The sequence below is a fragment of the Lutra lutra genome, chromosome 6 (assembly GCF_902655055.1).
Source record: "Lutra lutra chromosome 6, mLutLut1.2, whole genome shotgun sequence".
NCBI lineage: Eukaryota > Metazoa > Chordata > Mammalia > Carnivora > Mustelidae > Lutra > Lutra lutra.
In genome coordinates this window covers 56,233,976-56,255,857 of record NC_062283.1, presented here as the reverse complement: position 1 = coordinate 56,255,857, position 21,882 = coordinate 56,233,976, and the positions used below count along the sequence as shown (strand labels likewise).

The 21,882-nt window shown below is 35.6% G+C and overlaps 1 protein-coding gene across 1 annotated transcript; it reads right to left on the bottom strand.

Moving 5' to 3' along the window:
* Positions 1–773: 773 nt before the first annotated feature.
* PGK2 (phosphoglycerate kinase 2) lies at positions 774–2,484 on the bottom strand. The gene has a single exon (XM_047733963.1). The coding sequence runs from the start codon at positions 2,443–2,445 to the stop codon at positions 1,192–1,194; it is 1,254 nt and encodes a 417-aa protein (XP_047589919.1). The 5' UTR covers positions 2,446–2,484; the 3' UTR covers positions 774–1,191.
* Positions 2,485–21,882: the final 19,398 nt, after the last annotated feature.

Here is a 21,882-nt window from a genome sequence, read left to right as displayed (position 1 = left end):
TCACTGGACCACATGGAAAGATTATGCATCACCCAGAGGTACCCAATTTTGAGTGGGATGCAATAACTGGACTTTGATGATACCTCTTGGAGAAATGGTGTTTTCTTTATCTAGGAATGCTATATGGATACTTGTACATGGGTACTGGGGGGGCCAGAGTGACAGTCTATTGGAAGCCATTACTGTCCCCTCAGTTTTTGTGACCCCTCCACTTTCTTTTAGTAATAGACTCTATTGATTTTTAGTTGTGCATTTTTGCTCTTAAATTAACGGCATTGCCTATGGCAGCTCTTTATCTACAGAACTAGACAAAATATTTTCCAATAAGTATTTTAATTTCTTCTACATTTCTGAGTATTTTCTTATTCTATCTTCTAATACAAAAGAATTTTTATATTTCTTTTTAATGACTATTTACATATATTTTTGTTTATCTTTAAAACCCAGTTTTAAGATTCAGTAGTGGTATTATCTATTTATTAAACAATATCTGCTTTAAAAATAAAATAATTTCTTCTTTATTTAAAGCCCAGATTTGATCTGTAGCTCCCATTCTTACAGACACCGATGTATATTCTCACAGACACATATGTATATTCTCTTGTGTATCCACACACACACAGACATAATTCCTTTCTTGGGTTTAGTTTCTTTCCATTTTTTTTAACTTCTTGAGTTTGATAAATACCTCTAATTTTTCTTCTTCCTTATTTAGTAAGAAATGACCTTTTAGCAGAGCTTTGTTACCCAGGAATTCTTAAATGTAAATATTTTTTTGATTTATTTGAGCACTTTTATTGTTTAAAAGTTTGTTAGCTTCTATCCCAACCTTCCCCAACAACTTGGGTTTTGTCTTATTTTCCATGTTTCAAGTAGTAAAACAATAACAAATCTGGAGTAAAATATAAAAGAGAGATTAAGCTTATTCAACTCACTTTAATATGCAATGTAAGAGTATATTCTATATGAATCACAAGTTCAACTGAGATCTTGAAGAGAGCAGGCAAATGCATGACAGAACTAAAATGAGTTGCATTGTTGTATTGATGATAAGAGTTCCTGATAACTAATCCCTTAGTCATTGCCTAGGCCTTGGTAGGCATAAACTCTAACAAAAGTCAAGATGTAATGTAGAGCACTAAGTTGAATTAAGGCCTACGGACAGGAAATAGTGGAAAAGAAAATTGTCAGCTATAGGTTGCTGAGGGCTTCCACTCCAGGAAGGACTTTACCTTCCAGGAGTTCCAGACTAGCACCTCCTCCAGTGCTCACATGGCTGACTTTATCTTCAGTGTTCCATTTGGCACAGCAGGTAGCAGTGTCACCACCTCCTATAATAGTGATGCAGCCCCTAGAAGTGGCTTTCACAATTTCATCCATAAGAGCTTTTGTTCCCTTAGCAAAGGCATCCCATTCAAATACGCCTACAGGACCATTCCACACAATTAGGTTGGCTTGGGCCACAACTTGAACATTTTTCTTATTGGTCTCAGGACCACAGTCCAAAGCCATCCAGCCAGCAGGTATGCCTGATGCTACAGTGGCGTGGCCAACCTTAGCATTCTCCTCAAATTTGTCAGCAGTGACAAAGTCAACAGGAAAGGTAATGTTCACACCTTTCTCACTGGCTTTCGCCATGATATCTTTGACAATCTTGGCCCCCTCTTCATCAAAGAGGGATGCACCAATCTCCATGTTGTTTAGTACCTTAAGGAAGGTAAAAGCCATTCCACCACCAATTATCATCTCATTGACCTTATCCAGCATATTTTGGATAAGTTGGATTTTGTCTGCTACTTTGGCTCCACCAAGTATAGCCAGAAAGGGTCTCTCTGGATTTTCCAAGGCTTTGGCAAAATAATCCAGCTCTTTTTTCATCAGGAATCCAGATGCCTTCTGGGGCAGATCCACTCCCACCATAGAACTGTGGGCCCGGTGAGCAGTGCCAAAAGCATCATTGACATAGACATCCCCTAGTTTGGAGAGTGATGCTCGGAAGGCTTTTATTTTATCTGGTTCAGCTTTAAGCTTATTTCCAGAAGGATCTTGGCCTTTTCCTTCTTCCTCCACATGAAAGCGCAGGTTCTCCAGTAGGATAACTGAACCAGCAGCTGGGTTGGCACAGGCTTTCTCCACTTCTGGGCCCACACAGTCCTTTAGAAACAGAACATCCTTGCCCAGTAAGGATTTGAGCTCAGCAGCAACAGGCTCTAGTGAGTATTTATCTGGCATGGGAACACCATCAGGTCGACCTAGATGACTCATAAGAACTACTGACCTGGCTCCGTTATCTAGACAGTACTTGATGCTTGGGATGGAAGCTTTGATTCTCTGGTTATTTGTAATCTGGTTCTTCTTCATGGGGACATTAAAATCTACTCTCATGATGACTCGCTTGCCTTTAACATCTAGCTTGTCCAAAGTTAACTTCTTGGAAAGAGACATCTTGACAATATAAAGACAGAAGCTGAAAGCTAGATCCCAATGCTGAAGAATCACTTTACTGCTGATGGGAGGTTGGATAGGTGGTGCTTTCCAACGCCTTTCCCCTTGGCCCGCCCCTTTCTTCTCATCACTGTCTTCCATAGGGCAGACATCATTGAACTCCGGAAAAGGAAACCTGGCTCTATGATTGGTTAATGGTCTTGTCCATTTGGATTTGGAACGTGTGGCCCTTGCAGATTCAAACTGCCAGTGCTGAGCGTGACCCCGGAGTAGCGGTACCTGGCTTGGAGTGAGAGCTGGGGAAGTGAAGAAACCGTGGAATAAGAATGTTTCTGAGGGCGAAGGCTCCTGCAGGTTCTCTATTGCCACATCTTTTTTTGACACTTCCTCTTATTATTAAAACAAAACGAAGCGAAACGAAACAAAAAAATCTTCAACCAGGTCAAATCTTAATTATATTGAGATACAAAAACTATAGTACCAATAAAGAGATGGTTCTATGACTCCTTGTTTATTCAAGACAATGTGGTATGCTTCTGTTTTTATATTTTTAAATATTTCTGTTATCAGCATAGCTTAGTGTCAGCCTTTATCTTAAATATAATCTAGGGTAAGCAGGAATGATCTGTTTTTATTACCTTACTCTATTGTCAGACTACTGAGAAATTAGAAAATGCTAATGAAAAGACATATAATACAATTAAATTTATGGGACACAAAAATGCAATGTTAAATAAGTTAAATAAGTTAACTTTAAGATTTCAAATTAATCAAATTAATCTAATTAGGGACTAGATAAAAACAAACTAAATTCATAGGTTGCAGAAGAAAGGAAATAATAAAGATTAAGACAGATGTAAATGAAATTTGGGATAGAAAAAACTGGACAAAATAAAAAAAAGTTATCCTTTGAAAAGATAACAAAATTGACAAACCTTTATCTAAATGGCGTAAGGGAAAAAAAGGACTCAAATTACTAAGATAAATGAAAGTAAGGACATTACTACTGATTTTATAGAAAGAAAAATGATTAGAAGAGAACACTATAAATCATTTTAGGTGAAATGGACAAATTCCTAGAAACACAAACCATACCAAGACAGAATCATGAAGAAATTTAAAAAAAAAAAAATCAATGGATTTATAACTAGTAAGGTGCTAGAATCAGTAATCAAAAATTTCCTGATAAAGAAAAGCCCTGGACTTGATGGCTTTACTGGTGCATTCTACCAAACCTTTGAAAGAGAACTAGTATGAATTCTTCTCTAACTTAAAAAAAAAATGAAGAGAAGGGAGCACTTCCTAACTCATTTTAGAATGTCAGTATTACTCTGATACTAAAATCAGATGAAGGCAATTTTAAAATAGAAAACTGTAGATCAATATCTCTTATGAATATTGAAGCAAAAACCCTCAACCAAATACTAGCAAACAGAATTCAGCAGCATATTACAAGAATTAAACACCATGATCAAGTGGGACTTATTCCTGGAACACAAGAATGGTTCAATATATGAAAATCAATCAATGTAATACACCAGATTAACATAAAGAGGGAAAAAAAAAACATGATTATCTCAGTTGATTCAGAAAAAGCATTTGACAAAATTCATCACTGTTTCATGATAAAAACATGCAACAAACTAGGAAAAGATGGAAAACCACCTGAATATTATAAAAGTGATATGTGAAAAATTCACAGCAAACATACTCAATGATGAAAGACTGAATGCTTTTTCTCTATATCTGTCATAACACTTTATTAAATGTAGTACTGGAAGCTCTAACTAGAGAAATTAGGCAATAAAAAGAAATAAAACTTACTAAATTGGAAAGGAAAAATTATCTTCCTCTTTATAGAGGATGCCATTTTGATGCAAAAAACCTTAAATAATGCACCAAAAACCCCATTCAAACAAAAAAAAATGAATTCAGCAAGGTGGCAAGATATAAAGTCAACATTCAAAAATCTGTTGTATTTTATACACTAATAATAAATAATCTGAAAAGGAAATTGCAAAGTAATTGCACTTATAATAGTATCAATAAGAATAAAACACTTGAGAATTAACTTAACCAAAAAGGTCAAAGACCTATAAAATAAAAACTACAAAACATTGCTGAAAGAAATTTAAAAAGACATAAATAAATATAAACAGAAACACATTTTGTGTTCTTAGTTTAGAAATTTTAATATTGTTAAAATGTCAATGCTATTCAAATTTATCTACAAACTCAAAGCAATCCGTATAAAAATACCAAGAATGTTTTTGCAGAAGTAGAAAAACCTGTCCTTAAATTCACATGGAATTGTGAGGGACCCCAGAGAGCCAAAACAATTTTTTAAAAGAATAAAGTTGTAGGAATTGCACTTCCTTTCAAACTTACCACAAAGCTATAGTTATCTAAACACTGTGGTACTAGCATAAAGAGAGACATATAGGCCAATGGATTAGAATAGAGATCCCAGAAATAAACCCTCATATGTATGATCAAGTAATTTTTGATAAGAATATCAAGACCATTAAATGTGGAAAGAGACAATTTTTTCAATAAATGTACTGGGAAAATTGACTATCCATATGCAAGAGAATCAAGTTAGTTCCTTATCTAACACTATACAAAAATACCACAAAATGGGTCAAAGGCCTAAATGAAAAACTTAAAACCATAAAACTCTTAGTAGAAAACATAAGGGCAAAAGTGTCATGATACTGAATTGGTAATAATTTCTTGGATCCGACACCAAAGTCATAGACAAAAAAGGAAAAAAGTAAACTAGACGTCACAAAAATTAAAAGAAGTTTGTTCATCAAAAGACATTATCACACAGTAACACAGTAAAAATGTAACCCACAAAATAGACAGTATTTTCAAATCATGTATCTGCTATTTACCTAAATATTCAGAATATAAATAGAACTCCTAAAACTCAACAACAGAAAAACAACCTTACAAAAATAGTCAAAGGACTTGAATACCCACTTTGTCAATAAGCATCTAAGAGATGCTCAACATCACTAATCCTTAGGGGAATGTGCATCAAAACTATAATGAAGTGCCACATTTGCCCCTGAGGTGGGGAACTATCAAAGGAAGAAAGGATAAAAGGGAGAAAGAGGGAGGGAAGGGAGAAAAGAAGGGAGGGAGGGAGGGAGAGGCAGGGAGGGAGAAGTGTTGGCATCAATGTACAGTAAATGGAACTTTTGCACCGTGTTGGTGGGAACACAAAATGAAACACCTCCTGAAGAAAACAGTATTCTAAAAATTAAACATATAACTACTATGTGATCCAGTAATTCTTCTTCTGGGTAAATATCCAAGATAATAGGAAATAAGATCTCAAAGAGATATTTGTATCTATTTTTATAGTAACATTATTCACAATAGCTAAAATATGGAAGCAATCTCAGTGTCCCTTGATAGGTAAGTGAATAAATAAAATGTTGTATGAACATATAATGAAATAAAAAGGAAGGGAATTGTGACACATGGTACAACATGGATGAACACAGATTTGAAGATATTTGCTGTGTGAAATAAACTAGTCACAAATAGAAAAACACTGTGTGTTTCCATTTGTATGAGGTACCTAGCATAGTCAAACTGATAAATACAGAAAGTAGAATGTGATTTCCAGGAGCTGAGGGCCCAGGGAAACGAGGAGTTAATGGTCTTCTGAGTACAGTTTGAGCTTGGAAAACTAAAAATTTCTGGAGGTGATGGTTGCACAATTATGTGAATATTATGCCACTGAGCATAAATGCCACGTAATTTTATTTTATTTTATTTTTTATTTATTTTTTTAAAAGATTTTATTTATTTATTTGACAGACAGAGATCACAAGTAGGCTGAGAGGCAGGCAGAGAGAGAGAGGAGGAAGTAGGCTCCCCGCTGAGCAGAGAGCCCGATGCGGGGCTCGATCCCAGGACCCTGGGATCATGACCTGAGCTGAAGGCAGAGGCTTTAACCCACTGAGCCACCCAGGTGCCCCAATGCCACGTAATTTTAAAGTGATAAATGTGGTATACTTTATGGGAATCTCTGTACTATGGACAGAGTAGAGGTTATTATTTGTATTAGTTATAAATATCACAAATGTGATTTACAAATAAGACTGATATTTTATGGTTTTGTGACTTCCTAGAAAATCAAATGTGTAAAGAGAGGAACTCAGTGGGCCAAGAGTACATGCGCATTAAGATGGCAGACTTTTAGTTGTTCCCACCTTTTTGTCACTCATGCTGTATCACTTAAACAATGTATGTATTTTCCAGCACACGAGTTACCTGTTTATAATAGTTAGTTGCTATGTTCTCATCTGATGATGTCCATTCCTTTTTCTGGAAATACTTAGATTTATAACAGGAGCTTTTAATTACATTTGACCTTGAAACTGGATAATATGCCAATTTCATATTTCCTCCACAAATAGTCTCTGAAAAAAGGAAATAGGGATTATCATGCTCTCCCAAACTTGTAAATACTGTTCCAGGTTATTTCCTTTTTAAAATGTATCTCTGATCATATAAACAGCATCCTATAAAAAGAGGAAAATTCAATAGTATTTTTGCCGGCAATGTTTTCTCTTAAAGGTGAGTGAACGTGGGGGGCTCAGGTTTGGTGAAAAGCTAACAGTAGGAAATGATATGCAAACTTTGAAACCAAATGAACTAACATTTTAGTCTACGCTGCTGCAAGCTGGTAGAGAAGAGTGAAAGCAAATCAGAGAAGCCTATGGGTTGTAATAGGGACCGTGACTCGTAAGCAGCCACAGAGGGTGTTCAACACCCAAGGACCTTGGGATAAACATTTGTTCATTTAGCCATTCATTCATGGTGTAGGCTCTTGATCAAGCATGGTATTCAGGAGTGATCTGTCTTGCCCTAGGACAAAAGAAGGTTCACATTGCTAATTTACTGCTCAGTGTCTCCACAGTGTCCCCCAGGTCTACACCTGCATACCAGTTTCTCACCCATTTACTCTAAACGCAGCCCCCTCCTGCATCACAGGTACTTAGGGTAGTAGAGTGGCCATGAGCCTCAGTTCAGAATGGCCCAAAATATGTGGAAATCAAATCCAGGGGGTCCACCTGATGGTCGTGCCTGCCGCCTTTCGCATTGTGTTTTATGTCTCTCTTCTCAAAAATACCTCAACTCTTGGGGCATCTGGGTGGTTCAGTTGGTTAAACATCTGCCTTCTGCTCAGGTCTTGATCCTGGGGTCCTGGTATCAAGTCCCATATTTGGCTCCCTGTTCAGCAGGGAGACGACTTCTTCCTCTCCCTCTACTGTTTCCCCTGCTTGTGTGCTCTCTCGCTCTCTCTGTCAAATAAGTAAATAAATAAAATCTTAAAACAAAAACAAAAACAAAAAATCCAAACCTTATCTGAACTTCCACACCAAAGAAATTAAAGCAGCTTAGGAAAACCCAGGAAAGAGTATTCATCTCTGGTCCTTGACACGTCAAACAGCAGCAATGGCCAGCTCAGGTACTGAACTGCTTTTCTAGGGCAGGTAATATAGGCCACCTGGACTTCTGCCTCACATCATGAATATGAATAATTAAAAAGCATGAGGTGAGCACGTTATGTCCCCAGAGAGAAAATAAGACAGAGCACAGAAGTTAAGCAATGAATGAGTACAAAGAGACTTGATAAAGAAGGAAAACACATTCCATTAATTCATGTGGGACTGATTTTCATAGATTTGTAGAGGTTTTCCAATAAATAAATTGATACTCAGAGTTCTGTCCATTCGCTTTGTGACTATGGAATGTATGAGAATATCCACAATGACATTTCCTGACACTTTTAATTTTTGCTATTTTTTTAATATTGATACTCATCAGTTACAAATAAAGATTTTGCTAGAGCTAACACTTCAAGGAGGAGGTCCAAAGGAAAACAATGTTTTAAACAGAAGTTATTCTCAAATTGAACTTATTTGAGTATACAGGGAAAGGAAAAATTATTTTATAGAGATGATAGTAAAATGTCTTGTGTCTTCTCTAAAGGTCTTGTATAGGATATCAATCCGGAAATATATTCCCAAATTAGAGATCTGCAGATAAGTTAATATGGAATTTTATGGAATATAGATGAAGTCAGTGTCCAAGGAACAAGGAAAAACCACTAACCTGCTAAGAAGAGTTAGTTATTGGCATTATTTTTTTTAGAAAGTTTGATCTGTTTAATGAATTTAAGAATCCACAGGTAATTTAAAGTGTATCTTATAAATGAGCTCTAATTGCTTCAAAAGGAATTCCTTTGAGAACATACAGTATTTTCTCTATTATTGAGAAGATACTAGATATCTGCAAGTTTTACATACACATATAGTTTTCTTTTTTTGCAATTGTTTGAAAAACTTTTATTTTAGGGTAAGAATGTGCATAGGGCATTAGATAACATTATTACACATTGCTTATGCATGTTCAACTCCAGCTTCTGCCAATGTTTTAACAACAATTTATTTAATTCACTCTGTTTTGGTGGGTTGTGTTACAACTTTGCAGTGATAAGTTGATTAACTGCTATTCGTTGTTTTGAATATCATGCTTACTTTTCTGTTACTCACCTTCTACACCCTAATCTAGGAGACACTCAAAGATTTCCTGGCTTTGGCACTATTTCTATTGTATCTCCAACTGTAGTCACAAACAGGGGCTCTATGGATATTTTTTGACCAGCTGATGTACCCATGCTTCCAAATCACAGCTATGTGTACATAGTAACTTTTCAAATCCTTGTTCAGCTGAACAGAGGGGAAACTTACTTCTAATTACTTATACTACCTAGAAAATCAGATGGCTCTTATTCACCTGCTGATGTGTGTAGAGTAGTTTCTGGCTTTTTACTAACAAAGAAAAACTTGTTATGAATGTTCATGTGCAAATATTTGTGTAGATATAAAATTTCATTTTTCTTGGTTAAATCATTAGGTGTGGAATGGACAAGTCTGTTGGTGGTTAATTTTTTTTACTTCTAAGACTTACCAACTGTTTACAATATGGTTGCCCCATTTAACATTTCCACCAGCAGTACATTCGAGTTCCAATTGCTATTCTTTCTTGCAGACATTTAGTCTTTTTAATTTTTGTTCCAGTGGGTTATATTGTATCTCATCATTTGGAATTCTCTAATAACAAATGATGCTGAACATCTTTTTATGTGTATATTTCCTGTCTTCTATGTGAAACATTTGTTCAAAATTTTGCAAATTATATATTTTTGAGGTTTTTTTTATTGTTGGAATTTTTATGTAAATCTGGATACAATTCCAGTATCACATATGCAATTTTGAAATAATTTCTACAAGTTTTGGAATTGTGTTTTTCTTGCTTAACAGTATCTTTTAAATATCAATTGTATATTCCTAATTTGGAAAAAGACCAAATTATCAACTTTTTTTCACTTTTGAACTTCATTTTTTGTTGACTCTAAGAAAATTTTGCCTACTAACTATCACAAATATTTTTGTTTGTTTCTTCTGGATGTTTTAGCTGTTACATTTATTTATTTATTTATTTATTTATTTATTTATTTTAAAGATTTTATTTATTTATTTGACAGAGAGAAATCACAAGTAGGTAGAGAGGCAGGCAGAGAGAGAGGAGGAAGCAGGCTCCCTACTGAGCAGAAAGCCCGACGTGGGGCTTGAACCCAGGACCTGGGATCATGACCTGAGCCGAAGGCAGCGGCTTAACCCACTGAGCCACCCAGGCGCCCCTAGCTGTTACATTTAATGTCAAAGATCCATTTTGAGTTAACTTTTTTATAAGTTTCAATGTATGGATCAAAATCCAGTTTTTATGCACGTGGGTACCAAATCATCACAACATTATTTGTTGAAGGGCTTTCTTTTTTCAATGGAATGTTTTGCAACTTTATTGAAAATAAATTGATCACTTATGTCTATATCTGTCTCTCCTAGACTCTGTTTATCTTGATGAAAATACCATATTGTCTTGATTACCTAGAATTACAAAAAATTACCTAGAATTATAAGAACTTCCTTCTTTTCTAACATAGGCATTTTGTAACATAAATTTCCCAGTTGGCACTGTTTTAATTTTATCCAAAATTACTGAATATTTTTTTTATTTTCATTTAGTTCAAGTAGCTTCTTAATTTTCCATTCATCTCAGGTTTCATGAGTTATTTAGTTGTGAGTTATTTAGTTTCCAAAAAAATTGAAAATGTTCTAGATATATTTCTATAATTGACTTATAATTTATTTCCACTGTAGTCAGAGATCAGTATACTTTGTGTGCTGTGAAGTAGTTTTGAAACATTGAGATATCTTAGAAGGACCAGAATACATTCTATCTTAATAAATATCTGTGTGTGCTGAAAAATAGTGTGTATTTGTACCAGAGAGGGTCAATTTAAGAAAAATAGTATAAAAATCAACTTTGAGAAAGGACATAAGAAATGGAAATAATCTATTACCTGTCCAATTAGTAAGTGGTTGAAAATTTAGTGCAGTTTAGCTTCAATTCACATTTCTATTGAAAATTTATATGGCATGTGCATTCCACTATGCTATGTACAGGGTCTTGGTGCTGAGATGAGCAATAATCTATATGCCTATAAGCAAATTTAATCATTTGTTCTATGACCACAATGAATCAATTTCTTGTTAAATAGTAACACTTCGCTTTTATGAAACAATAATCTCCATTAGGAAACTAGCCATGAGCTACTAATCTTGCATTGTAAAAAATTTCCATGAGCTTTTATTATTGTTATTAGAGGTAAAAACGTGGTGACACAACTTTGTTTCTTGATTATTCAAGCAGAACCACTTTCAACAAGCTGAAAGACTCATAGAGTAACAGTGTGGAAAGAGCAACAATACAAACATTTTAAAGTACTAGTTTCATCTTCCAAATATTTTATTGATTTATCTATTTATCTATGCTTTTCATTAACATACTTTTATTGCATAAATATTAAAACAAATTAATGTTAAGACAATACAGTATTGTTAATTTTTTTTAAGATTTTATTTATTTATTTGACAGACAGAGACCACAAGTAGACAGAGAGGCAGGCAGAGAGAGAGAGAGGGAAGCAGGCTCCCTGCTGAGCAGAGAGCCCGATGCAGGACTCGATCCCAGGACCCTGAGATCATGACCTGAGCCGAAGGCAGCGGCTTAACCCACTGAGCCACCCAGGCTCCCCAGTATTGTTAAGTTTTGTCAAATAGGGACTCTTTTCTTTTTTTTTTTTTAAATGTTTATCCCAACAATTATCATTCATTGAGCAGTTTTGATGTTCTAGGCACAATGACAGCAGTTTAACATGTGAGATCTCATTTAATCCTCCCACTGAAACTGCTGCAATCTGTCCACTGTCCCTTTCTACAGGTGAGAGAGCTGAGATTTACAAAGAAGCAATTCTCTCAAGGGCACATGCCACAAGTGGCGAGTTGAAATCTGAGCTGAGGACTGTGAGACACTCAGCTGTTAGACATCAAACCGCAAGGACACATTTCCCCATTGTCAGTAGAGATGAATTGATCATGACCTCCCGAAAGCAAACAGGAAATCAAGGAAAGGACTAACATGATTTGTGACATTGCACTGATGATTTCTATTATTTTCAGGTTTGAGATTTGGTGCCTGAGCTGTTTTTTTCTTCTTAATGAATGTAAAGGGCTTCAGATAACTATAGGGACAAAACAAAATGACTAAATCACCCAGATCACAAATATCTACTTTCTATAGGATCTTTGCACACTGAATTCTTACTGAACTCTCTTACTAGTTACTAACTCAGGGAAGCATGGAATAGGACAAACCCATAATATGAAGACTAAGATGGGGATTTTAATTTTAGTAAACTGATGTAAACAAGAACCATTTAAAAATAAATGAGACAAATCATCTCCAGCTCAAATTAATCCTAAGGAAGGATTGGTGTATTGCTGAAATTAGATTGTGTTTCATATTCACTTAAGAATCCAACACATAGATTCATCCTCAGAGTAAAGAAAATTGTGATCTAAAACTTTTTGATTTGTATTTTAAAGTGATCCTTTCAATTAAATCTTTTAAAAAGTAAGGAGTTAAGGAGTCCAAATTCATACTAACAGTTCTTTTTCTTTTTCTTTTCTTTTTTTTTTTTTTAACTAACATATAATATATTATTTGTTTCAGGGGTACAGGTCTGTGATTCATCAGTCTTACACAATTCACACCAATCACCATAGCACATACCCTCCCCAGTGTCCATCACACAGCTACTCCATAGCTCCCCTCCCCTTCCACTCCAGCCAATCTCAGTTTATTTCCTGAGATTAAGAGTCTCTTATGATTTGTCTCCCTACTCAGTCCCATGTTGTTTCATTTTTCCCTCCATTCCCCCTACAACCCCCATGCTGCCTCTCAAATTCCTCATATCAGAGAGATCATATGATAATTGTCTTTCTCTGACTTTCTTCTCTTAGCATAATACCTTTTATTTCCAACCACGTCATCACAAATGGCAAGAGTTCATTTTTTGATGGCTGCATAGTATTCCATTGTATATATGTATAACACATCTTCTTTATCCATTCACTTGTTGATGAACATTTAGACTCTTCCCATAGTTTGGCTATTTTGGACATTGCTGCTATAAAGATTCAGGGGCACACACCCCTTTGGATCACTACATTTGTATCTTTAGGGTAAATACCCAGTAGTGAGATGGCTGGGCCATATGGTAGCTCTATTTTCAACTTTTTGAGGAATATCCATACTGTTTTCCAGAGTGGATGCACCAGCTTACATTCTCACCAACAGTGTAGGAGGGTTCCCCTTTCTCCGCATCCTCACCAACACCTGTCGTTTCCTGACTGGTTAATTTTAGCCAATCTGACTGGTGTGAGGTGGTATCTCACTGTGGTTTTGATTTGTATTTCCCTGATGCCCAGTGATGTTGAGCACTTTTTCATATATCTGTTGGCTATTTGGATGTTTTCTTTGGAGAAATGTCTGTTCGTGTCTTCTGTCCATTTCTTAATTGGATTATTTGTTCTTTGGGTGGAGTTTGATAAGTTCTTTATAGATTTTGGATACTAGTTATTTATCTGACATGTCTATGATAATTCAGTCAATAAGATTTTTAAAATTTAGCTTTAAGATTATTTCTGTCATAAAATAAAGTAATATATTGGTTATCAAAACTTGAAAACACCTTCTAAATGCCTGCACAGGGGCATCTGGGTGGCTCAGTCTCTTAAGCATCTGCCTTCAGCTCAGGTCATGATCTCAGAGTCCTGGGATCAAGCCTCATCTCTGGGCTCCCTGCTCTGCAGGTGGCCTGCTTCTCCCTCTTCCTCTGCCCCTCCCTCCCCCCACTCCTGCTCTTTCTCCCCCCTCAAAAAATACATAAAATCTTAAAAAAAAAAAAAGCCTGTGTAATTTTCTTCTAATATACACACTCAGGAATCTCATTTGCTTACTTGAATTTTGCTACTGCAAAGTTTACAAATTCTGATAGGAATTAGAAGACTGTGCCTAGGGCAATTACTCACTGACTTCTCACAAAACAAACCTTTCCATCTTTCAACACGATTATGCTATATCCTCTAGAGGTCTGCAAAACCTAACACCTAGCAAATCGAAAGACAATGAGAATGTTTGTCTTTGTGTCTACAGCACTAAGTAGAGGAACTAAGGAAGTTATTAGATAGACCATGAAGGAGACAGGGATAATTAATTCTGACAACCTTAACAGGAATATCCCTTAAGAATATATACACTCCAAAACATGGTCAGACAACACCAAAGTCCTTATAAGGTGGAGACACAAGCTTGTTCTCTGTTCTTCATCTAGCTCTGGAGATGACAGAAATGAGACAGGATTTTTAAGAGGCACTTTTTTTTGCAGTAAAACAGATGTAATGTAGATGAATCCTAAGATGGCTGGATCCTTTTTGGCAGGGGTTGGGGAGGTGGGGGAGTGAGCGCAAAAACATAGCCTCAGCAGATGTTGAAAGTCCAAAGAGAAGAAATGGGCTGCTTTATAGGATTATTGTTACATTGTTTCTCTCTCCCTTACACCCTGTGGATGTCAAGATCCAGTGCCTGTGGAGCCATTGACTGAGAAAGGATGGGTTTCATTGTGGTAATAGTTGGAAGAGATGTGAAGTTTGATGAAATTCATTCTGATTTGGTTTAGAATTTAGATCAGAGCAGTCATCAAAATCAGGCATCAAATTAAAAGATACTGCAAGAACTTAGAGGAGAAAGAAGAAACATATACCCTAATCTTGAGAAGAGTGTCCTAGAGATAGATAGAGATAGATATGTGTTGCTCTTCCTTTGCCAATTATGAGTAACATTGAGACAATGCTGGAGGCAGGTAGAGTGAAGAGCCAAGAATGCAGAAAAACAAAAATACTTAGTACTGGCAGCCTCTGGTCCTTAGCAATTAAAAGAGATGTGGTCAGCCAGGAAGAGAAGTTGTGAGATAGAGCTGCAGAAATGTAATCTTGAAGACAGAGAATTTCCATTTGTGGGGACAGAGGGTAGGGAACAGATGACCATGGACTGTAACATAAAGCTTCTCAGAATGAATGTCTTTTTCCAATTCTACCAATCGCACTACAAAAAATAAAGTCAGAATAATGTCGTTCTGATCCCTGGAGTTATAAGTAACTAAATAACAAGTATGTCCCTAGGGAAAATTCAATACATCTGACTATTCCCAGTATTATGAAAGAAAGACAACAAAGGGACAAAACATATTAAAACAAGCTGAGGCATTAAAAAGTCAATACAAGAAAATGAACTCAACACATATCTTTAAGGTAAATAAGTATAATGAAAATCTAAACAACAGGGTGCATGGGTGGCTCAGTTATTGGGTGTCTGCCTTCAGCTCAGGTCATAATCCCAGGGTCCTGGGATTGAGGCTGGCACCAGGCTCCCTGCTCAGCGGGAAGCCTGCCTCTCCCTCTTCTACCCCCCCCCTTTTGTGTTCCCTCTTTCGCTGGGTGTCTCTCTGTCAAATAAATAAATAAATAAATAAATAAATAAATAAATAAATAAAATCTTTTTAAAAAGGAAAGAAAATCTAAATGACAATCAAGTGATTATAAAACATAACTAGTTGGAGATAACAGAAATTTAAAAAAGGAGTTGAAATGAGAAACTCAAAAAAGGGGGTTACATAGTAAATGAGATATAAAAATAGGTCGGGAATGAATTAGTGACTAAATATATTGGTGGAGAAACTCAGAATGAATTAGAAATGGACCAAATGTTAGAGGGCTGAGAACAAAGTTAAGATATGAAACTAAAGGGAGTGTCAATATTCATTATAGAAGGTCATAGAACTCAAGAAAGTATAAAGAAATATGATAAAATATTGGAGAAAATAATATGTATGTAAATAACAACATATGATCTCAAATTAAAAGTGTTTATAATATACCATGCAAAATAACTGTGAATTAAAACAAACATATACTTAGAAACAGTATAGTGAATTTAAACAAAATCAAATGCAGGAAGAAAATGTTTAAAATCTCCATAATGGAAAAGCAAATCACATGATAGGATAGACTGAAATTGATACCTAACTTTTCAACGTAAAAATGGGGAAATAGGGAAATCTCTTTTAAGTACTTAAGGAAAAGTACATTTTAATTATATTTAATTTTTAAAAGATTTTCTTTCTTTATTTAGAGAGCAAATTGTGGGGGAGGAGGAGGGGGAGAGGGAAACAGAGAATCTCAAGCAGACTCTGAGCTAAGTGAAGAGCCCAAAACAGGGCTTTATCTCACAACCTTGGGATCATGACCTGAACTGAAATCAAGAGTCAGACACTTAACCGACTGAACCACTCTGACACCCTTGGAAAAAAACATTTTAAACAAAGACTTTATGTCTTGTATTTGCAATTAAATGAAAGAATAAAATAAAGATACCTTAAGTAATGAAAAGAGTTAAAATATTTCTGTTGAGACTGTTTTAAAAAATAAACAACACAACACAAAACAAAAACAAACTCTGGGTAGATTATTTCACAGGGAAAAATTATACTCTCAGATCAAATCAATAAGCAATATGAAGTAAGGAGGCCACAAATCTCAGAAAGACCATTGCCTATCTAAGTAACAATCACGATTTTTAGAATTTTCATGCAGTAAATGGTATATAGCTAAATTTTAAAAAATATTTCCTTGTAGCTCTTGCCTGTTTATTGGAATACTGCCCAGGTCTGTTCAGATTGCTATAATAAAATACCACAGACTGATGGTTTATAAATAACAGAAAATTATTTCTCACATTTCTTGAGTCTGGCAGTTCAAGATCACAGCATGCTTTATTGGGTCCTGGTGAAGGATGTCTGGTTCACAGATGGCTGACTTCTTGCTATGTCCTCACATGACTGGAGGTGCAAGGTAAGTTTCTATTAGGGCATTAATTCCATTTCTTGAACATGCTGCCCTCATGACATAATCATCTCCTCAAATCCAATCTCTTAATGCCATGGCATGGGTCATTAAGATTTCAATATATAAATTTTGCAGGAAACCAACGTTAGGCCAAAGGAAAAAGCATCTTTTGTGATTGCCTGACTTTTCATATGGTTTCCTTGATGAACTACCTAATAAATTTAAATATAAAATTCACCTAAAAAACATACAAAGTATGGAGCACCTGGGTGGCTCACTTGGTTAAGCAGCTGCCTTTGGCTCAGGTCATGATATCAGGCTCCTAGGTCCAAAAGTTGTGTCAGGCTTCCTGCTCACTGGGGAGTCTGCTTCTGCCTCTCCTTCTGTTCCTCTCTCCCACTAGTGCTTTCTCTCATGATCTCTCTTGCTTTCTCTCAAGTAAATAAAATCTTTTTAAAAAATTCAAGATGATTCACATTTGGCCACATCAATATCTACATATAAAACCGATGTAATTAGGTATTATTTGTTAAAAATATTGCCTTGGTTTTGATTGTAAGGAAGATGTATGTGCGTGCGTGCGTGTGTGTGTGTGTGTGTGTGTGTGTGTGTGGTTTCTTACCACTTTTGAGATCATCTTTTCCAATATACTATTTCTATATTTATACTACTGATATGATTGTTAAAGTTGCTATGTGACTTCAGTATTTCAGAATTTTCTGAAAGCATCTGGAACAGAGAGAAGAACTTGATTTGCAAAGATCACACACCCGTGAAAGTTTTCTCTTACAACACCTGCAATTTTTATAGAGTATGAAACTGGGCTGTAACTTTCCATAACCAAATGCTAACACGGTTAGCTGAAACCAATCACTGCACCTGATAATATTGAAGTGAATTAAGATTTCCTATCATGCATGTGTTTGATTTCTAAGAACAAATTATTACTAATTGGTTAAATTCTTCTTATAATGAGTTCCAGTTATTAAATATTTTTGTTGTAAAGTACCATCCTACTTATAGTGTCCTAGGGATGAAGATAAATGTTCTTCTGATGCCTGATGACTTCCTTCACAATTCCTCAAAATCTCAATACAATCAATTGATAGAACAATAATGGATAAACCAAATATGATCAATAGATCGATCCAATACAACCAATGAATGTTCTATCCATGGACTGTGTATGTATGACACAGAATGGGAGAGAAGTGTGTTTTACTTTTGTGATGCACAGAATCTCCTTTTATCCAAATACTGACTTAGAATGAGTGAAAAAAATATAAAAATAAGTAGGACTGGAGTATTGATTAGTCTCAAAATCTTAAAATTAGAGCAAACATTTCTAGCATTCTCTATCGCCATATCAGTATCCTCAATATTCCCTAAGCCCTCCATGCATTTTGAATTGGTTGATCTTGTACTGTTCCATTGTCCTCAAGTAATCTTACCCCTTGAAATTCTGTTCACTTGCAAAATCTTTCTCATTCTAACCTCTGGCTTCCTGACTCTCAAAAGCAATTGATGCTTATCTGGCATTAAAAATATACTGTGGGCATGTCTCTAACATTGCTGGAGAAATCTAAAGTCAAACGAGTTTTTTTTTTTTTTCTTTATAAGTAACATTTTTATTTATCTCTTTCTTTTATTGTTCACTTTAAACTTACATAATTTCCACAATTTTTTAATGTAGGAATGCTGTTCTCATAAATTTTATTTTATATGCATTAAACTGACTTCATCTACAGATCCAGGTGTTACATTTTGTTTGTTTGTTTGTTTGTTTATTATGTTCAGTTAACCAGCATATAGTACATCATTACTTTTCGATGTAGTGTTCAATGATTCGTTAGTTACATATAAAACCCAGTGCTCATCACAACGGGTGCCCTCCTTAATGCCCATTACCCTGCTACCCCATCCCCCAACCCCACCCCCCCTCTACCCCTTTCTGAAACTCTCAGTTTGTTTCCCAGAGTCAATATTCTCATATGGTTCATCTCCCTCTCTGATTTCTTCCCATTCAACTCTCCCTCCCTTCCCCTGTTGTCCTCTGTGCTATTCCTTATGTTCCACATATGAATAAAACCATATGATAATTGTTTTCTCTGTTTGATCTATTTCACTTAGCATAATCCCCTCCAGTTCCATCTATGTGAATGTAAATGGTAGGTATTCATTCTTTCTGATGACTGAGTAATATTCCATTGTACGTCTGAACCATATCTTCTTTATCCATTCATCTGTTGAAGAACATCCTGGCTCCTTCCACAGTTTGGCTATTGTGGACACTGCTTCTATGAACATTGGGGTGCATGTGCCCCTTCTTTTCACTACATTGTATCTTTGGGATAAATACCTAGTAGTGCAATTGCTGGGTCATAGGTTAGCTCTATTTTTAACATCTTGTGGAAACTCCATACTGTTTTCCAGAATGGCTGTACAATTTAAATTGTTTCTGCTCCCACGTGTCCCATTCTTAGAGTTGTGTAAACCAAAAATTTAAATAATGAGATTATTCTTAAATATTCTGATTGGAAGAGGAAGAACAATATTTCAATTTAACATATTACCCATTGAATTCACAAAATCAAAATTTGGCAATCATGTTCAAATATAGTACAAAGTTGGTGGAAATTATTCCAGTCAACCAGAACAGGGTTAGAAACCCAGCCCAGGTATTTATTAGCAGTTTTACTTCAGGCACATTTAATTTATCTCTTTGTATCTCAGTTTCTGCATCTATAGATATGTCCCATTATTCATAGATATTCATTTATTTATTATTTATTTTATTATTTTATTTTATTTATTTATTATTTATTTATTTATTTTATTATTTTATTTTATTATTTATTATTCATTTATAGATATGTCCCATATTCAAACTTATCCAAAGTTTGTTCCAAAGATTTAATGTGTCATGCAATACAAATGCAATATATTGAGTCTTTAACCATGTGCACAATTAATAAATGATAAATTATAAGCAAATACAGTGTCAGGTATCTCGATTACAAATTATGAATAATATAAATTAATAGTTAATACCACATGGCAGGATCTGTTATGGATTCAGTATTTATTTTCCCTTACTTTAGCCTCACAAGCTTCTCTACAAAGGAGGCACTAGTATTATTATCCCTAATTGCAAGTGAGGAAACTGAGGCACAGACATGTTATCAGGTGGAGGTCAGCAATAGATTCTACAAGTTAGATAAGGGTAAAACCTCTCTAACAGAAGGTGTGGGACAAAGGATCTCCTTTATACTCCCATCCCCTCATTGTGTAAGTTCCCTTGAAGGACTGCAACAGACTGTCGACAAAGTGTTGGAAGTTATTTTGTTCATTCGTTTACTTTAAGCTTTTATGAAATCCTTCGGCCACTCATTAGAATAGGTTTAGGCTATCAGTCTGAGTTTAATTCTCCTTGGTTTCTCTTAAAGTTTAACTATCATATGGACATGCTGCCATCTTGTGATCATTTTCTAGAATTATCCTTCATGTGAATGAATTTTCTGAACCATGGGAATGAAGTAAGAAGAGCCTGGCACAGAGGGGGGGAAAAGAGATTTTTCAGCTTTTAATTATTTCATAACAAAGATCCATATTCTATCAAAACTATGCAACCAAAGGAATATGATTGACAGAACACTCTCAATCCAGGAATGGGCTCTCCTGGCAATGATAACAGTAATGTACTCACTGGTGAAGAAATCTTATCTGTTATGACCAGGTTTTCAAGTGCTTAGATCTGAAATTTACCTGGCTAACTCAGGGATGATTGCATCCATGCACACTGTGATGCATTATCCAGGTCCCTTTCTGCACTGAAAGACTTATTCCTACAACAGCTGGAGGTCCTGACCAGAGAGCTCTCTTGTCTGTTTTCTCTAAAAATTGCCCTTATTCATGTCCATAAACTCTTGCAAGTGGCAACCCATATTCAAGAACTGGTAGATGTGGTAACTGTAAATGCCAGATTATATATATATATTTTTTTTTCTCCCCCCCCCCAGTTTTATTAAGGCGCAATGGACACAAACTCTATATAAAGTTTAAGATGTACCCACAATGACCTGACGTATATATATTGTAAAATGTCACCACAATAAGTGCAGTTAACATTCATCTGCACATCTGGCTAAAATTTTTTCCTTGTGATGAGACTTTAAGAACCTATTTCCCCAGCAACTTTTATATCCCAGGTACTGGGAATTGGCTCCTTTGCATTTGTATGTGGGTTCCAATACTTACAACTTCAGATAAGATACCTAATTTCTCTGAGGTTCAGATTTATAATCTTTAAAATAAGGATGTTATTACCTACATTATAAGATTATTGAAGAAATTAAATGAGTTAATTTAAGAAGGTTCTAGAAGAATGTTGATAGTAAGCACCATATGTGTGTCAGTTAACAACACTTGTAATACAAGAAGGCCTATGATAGTTACTAATTTTTTTTAATGTAGTGTTCCAAGATTCATTCTTTACATATAACACCCAGTGCTCCATGCAATATGTTTCCTCCTTAATAACCATCACCAGGCTTACCCATCTCCCCATCCCCCTCCCCTCTAACACTCTCAGTTTGTCTCTCAGAGTCCACAGTCTCTTATGGTTCATCGTCCCCTCTGATTGCCCCCCTTCACTTTTCCTTTCTTTCTCTTAATGTCCTCCATGCTATTCCTTATGTTCCACAAGTAAGTGAAACCATATGATAATTGACTTTCTCTTCTTGACTTCTTTCACTCAGCATAATCTCCTCCAGTCCCATGCATGTTGATTCAAAAGTTGGGTATTCATCTTTTCTGATGGCTGAGTAATATTCCGTTGTATATATGGGCCACGTCTTCAACCATTCATCTGTTGAAGGGCATCTTGGCTCTTTCCAGAGTTTGGCTATTGTGGGCATTGCTGCTGTGAACATTGGGGTACAAATGACCCTTCTTTTCACTAGATCTGTGTCTTTGGGGTAAATATCCAGTAGTGCAATTGCTGGATCATAAGGTAGCTCTATTTTTAATTTTTTGAGGAATC

Coding starts and splice junctions, on each gene's coding strand:
- PGK2 (XM_047733963.1), bottom strand. CDS start 2,445: ATGTCTCTTTCCAAGAAGTTAACTTTGGACAAGCTAGATGTTAAAGGC.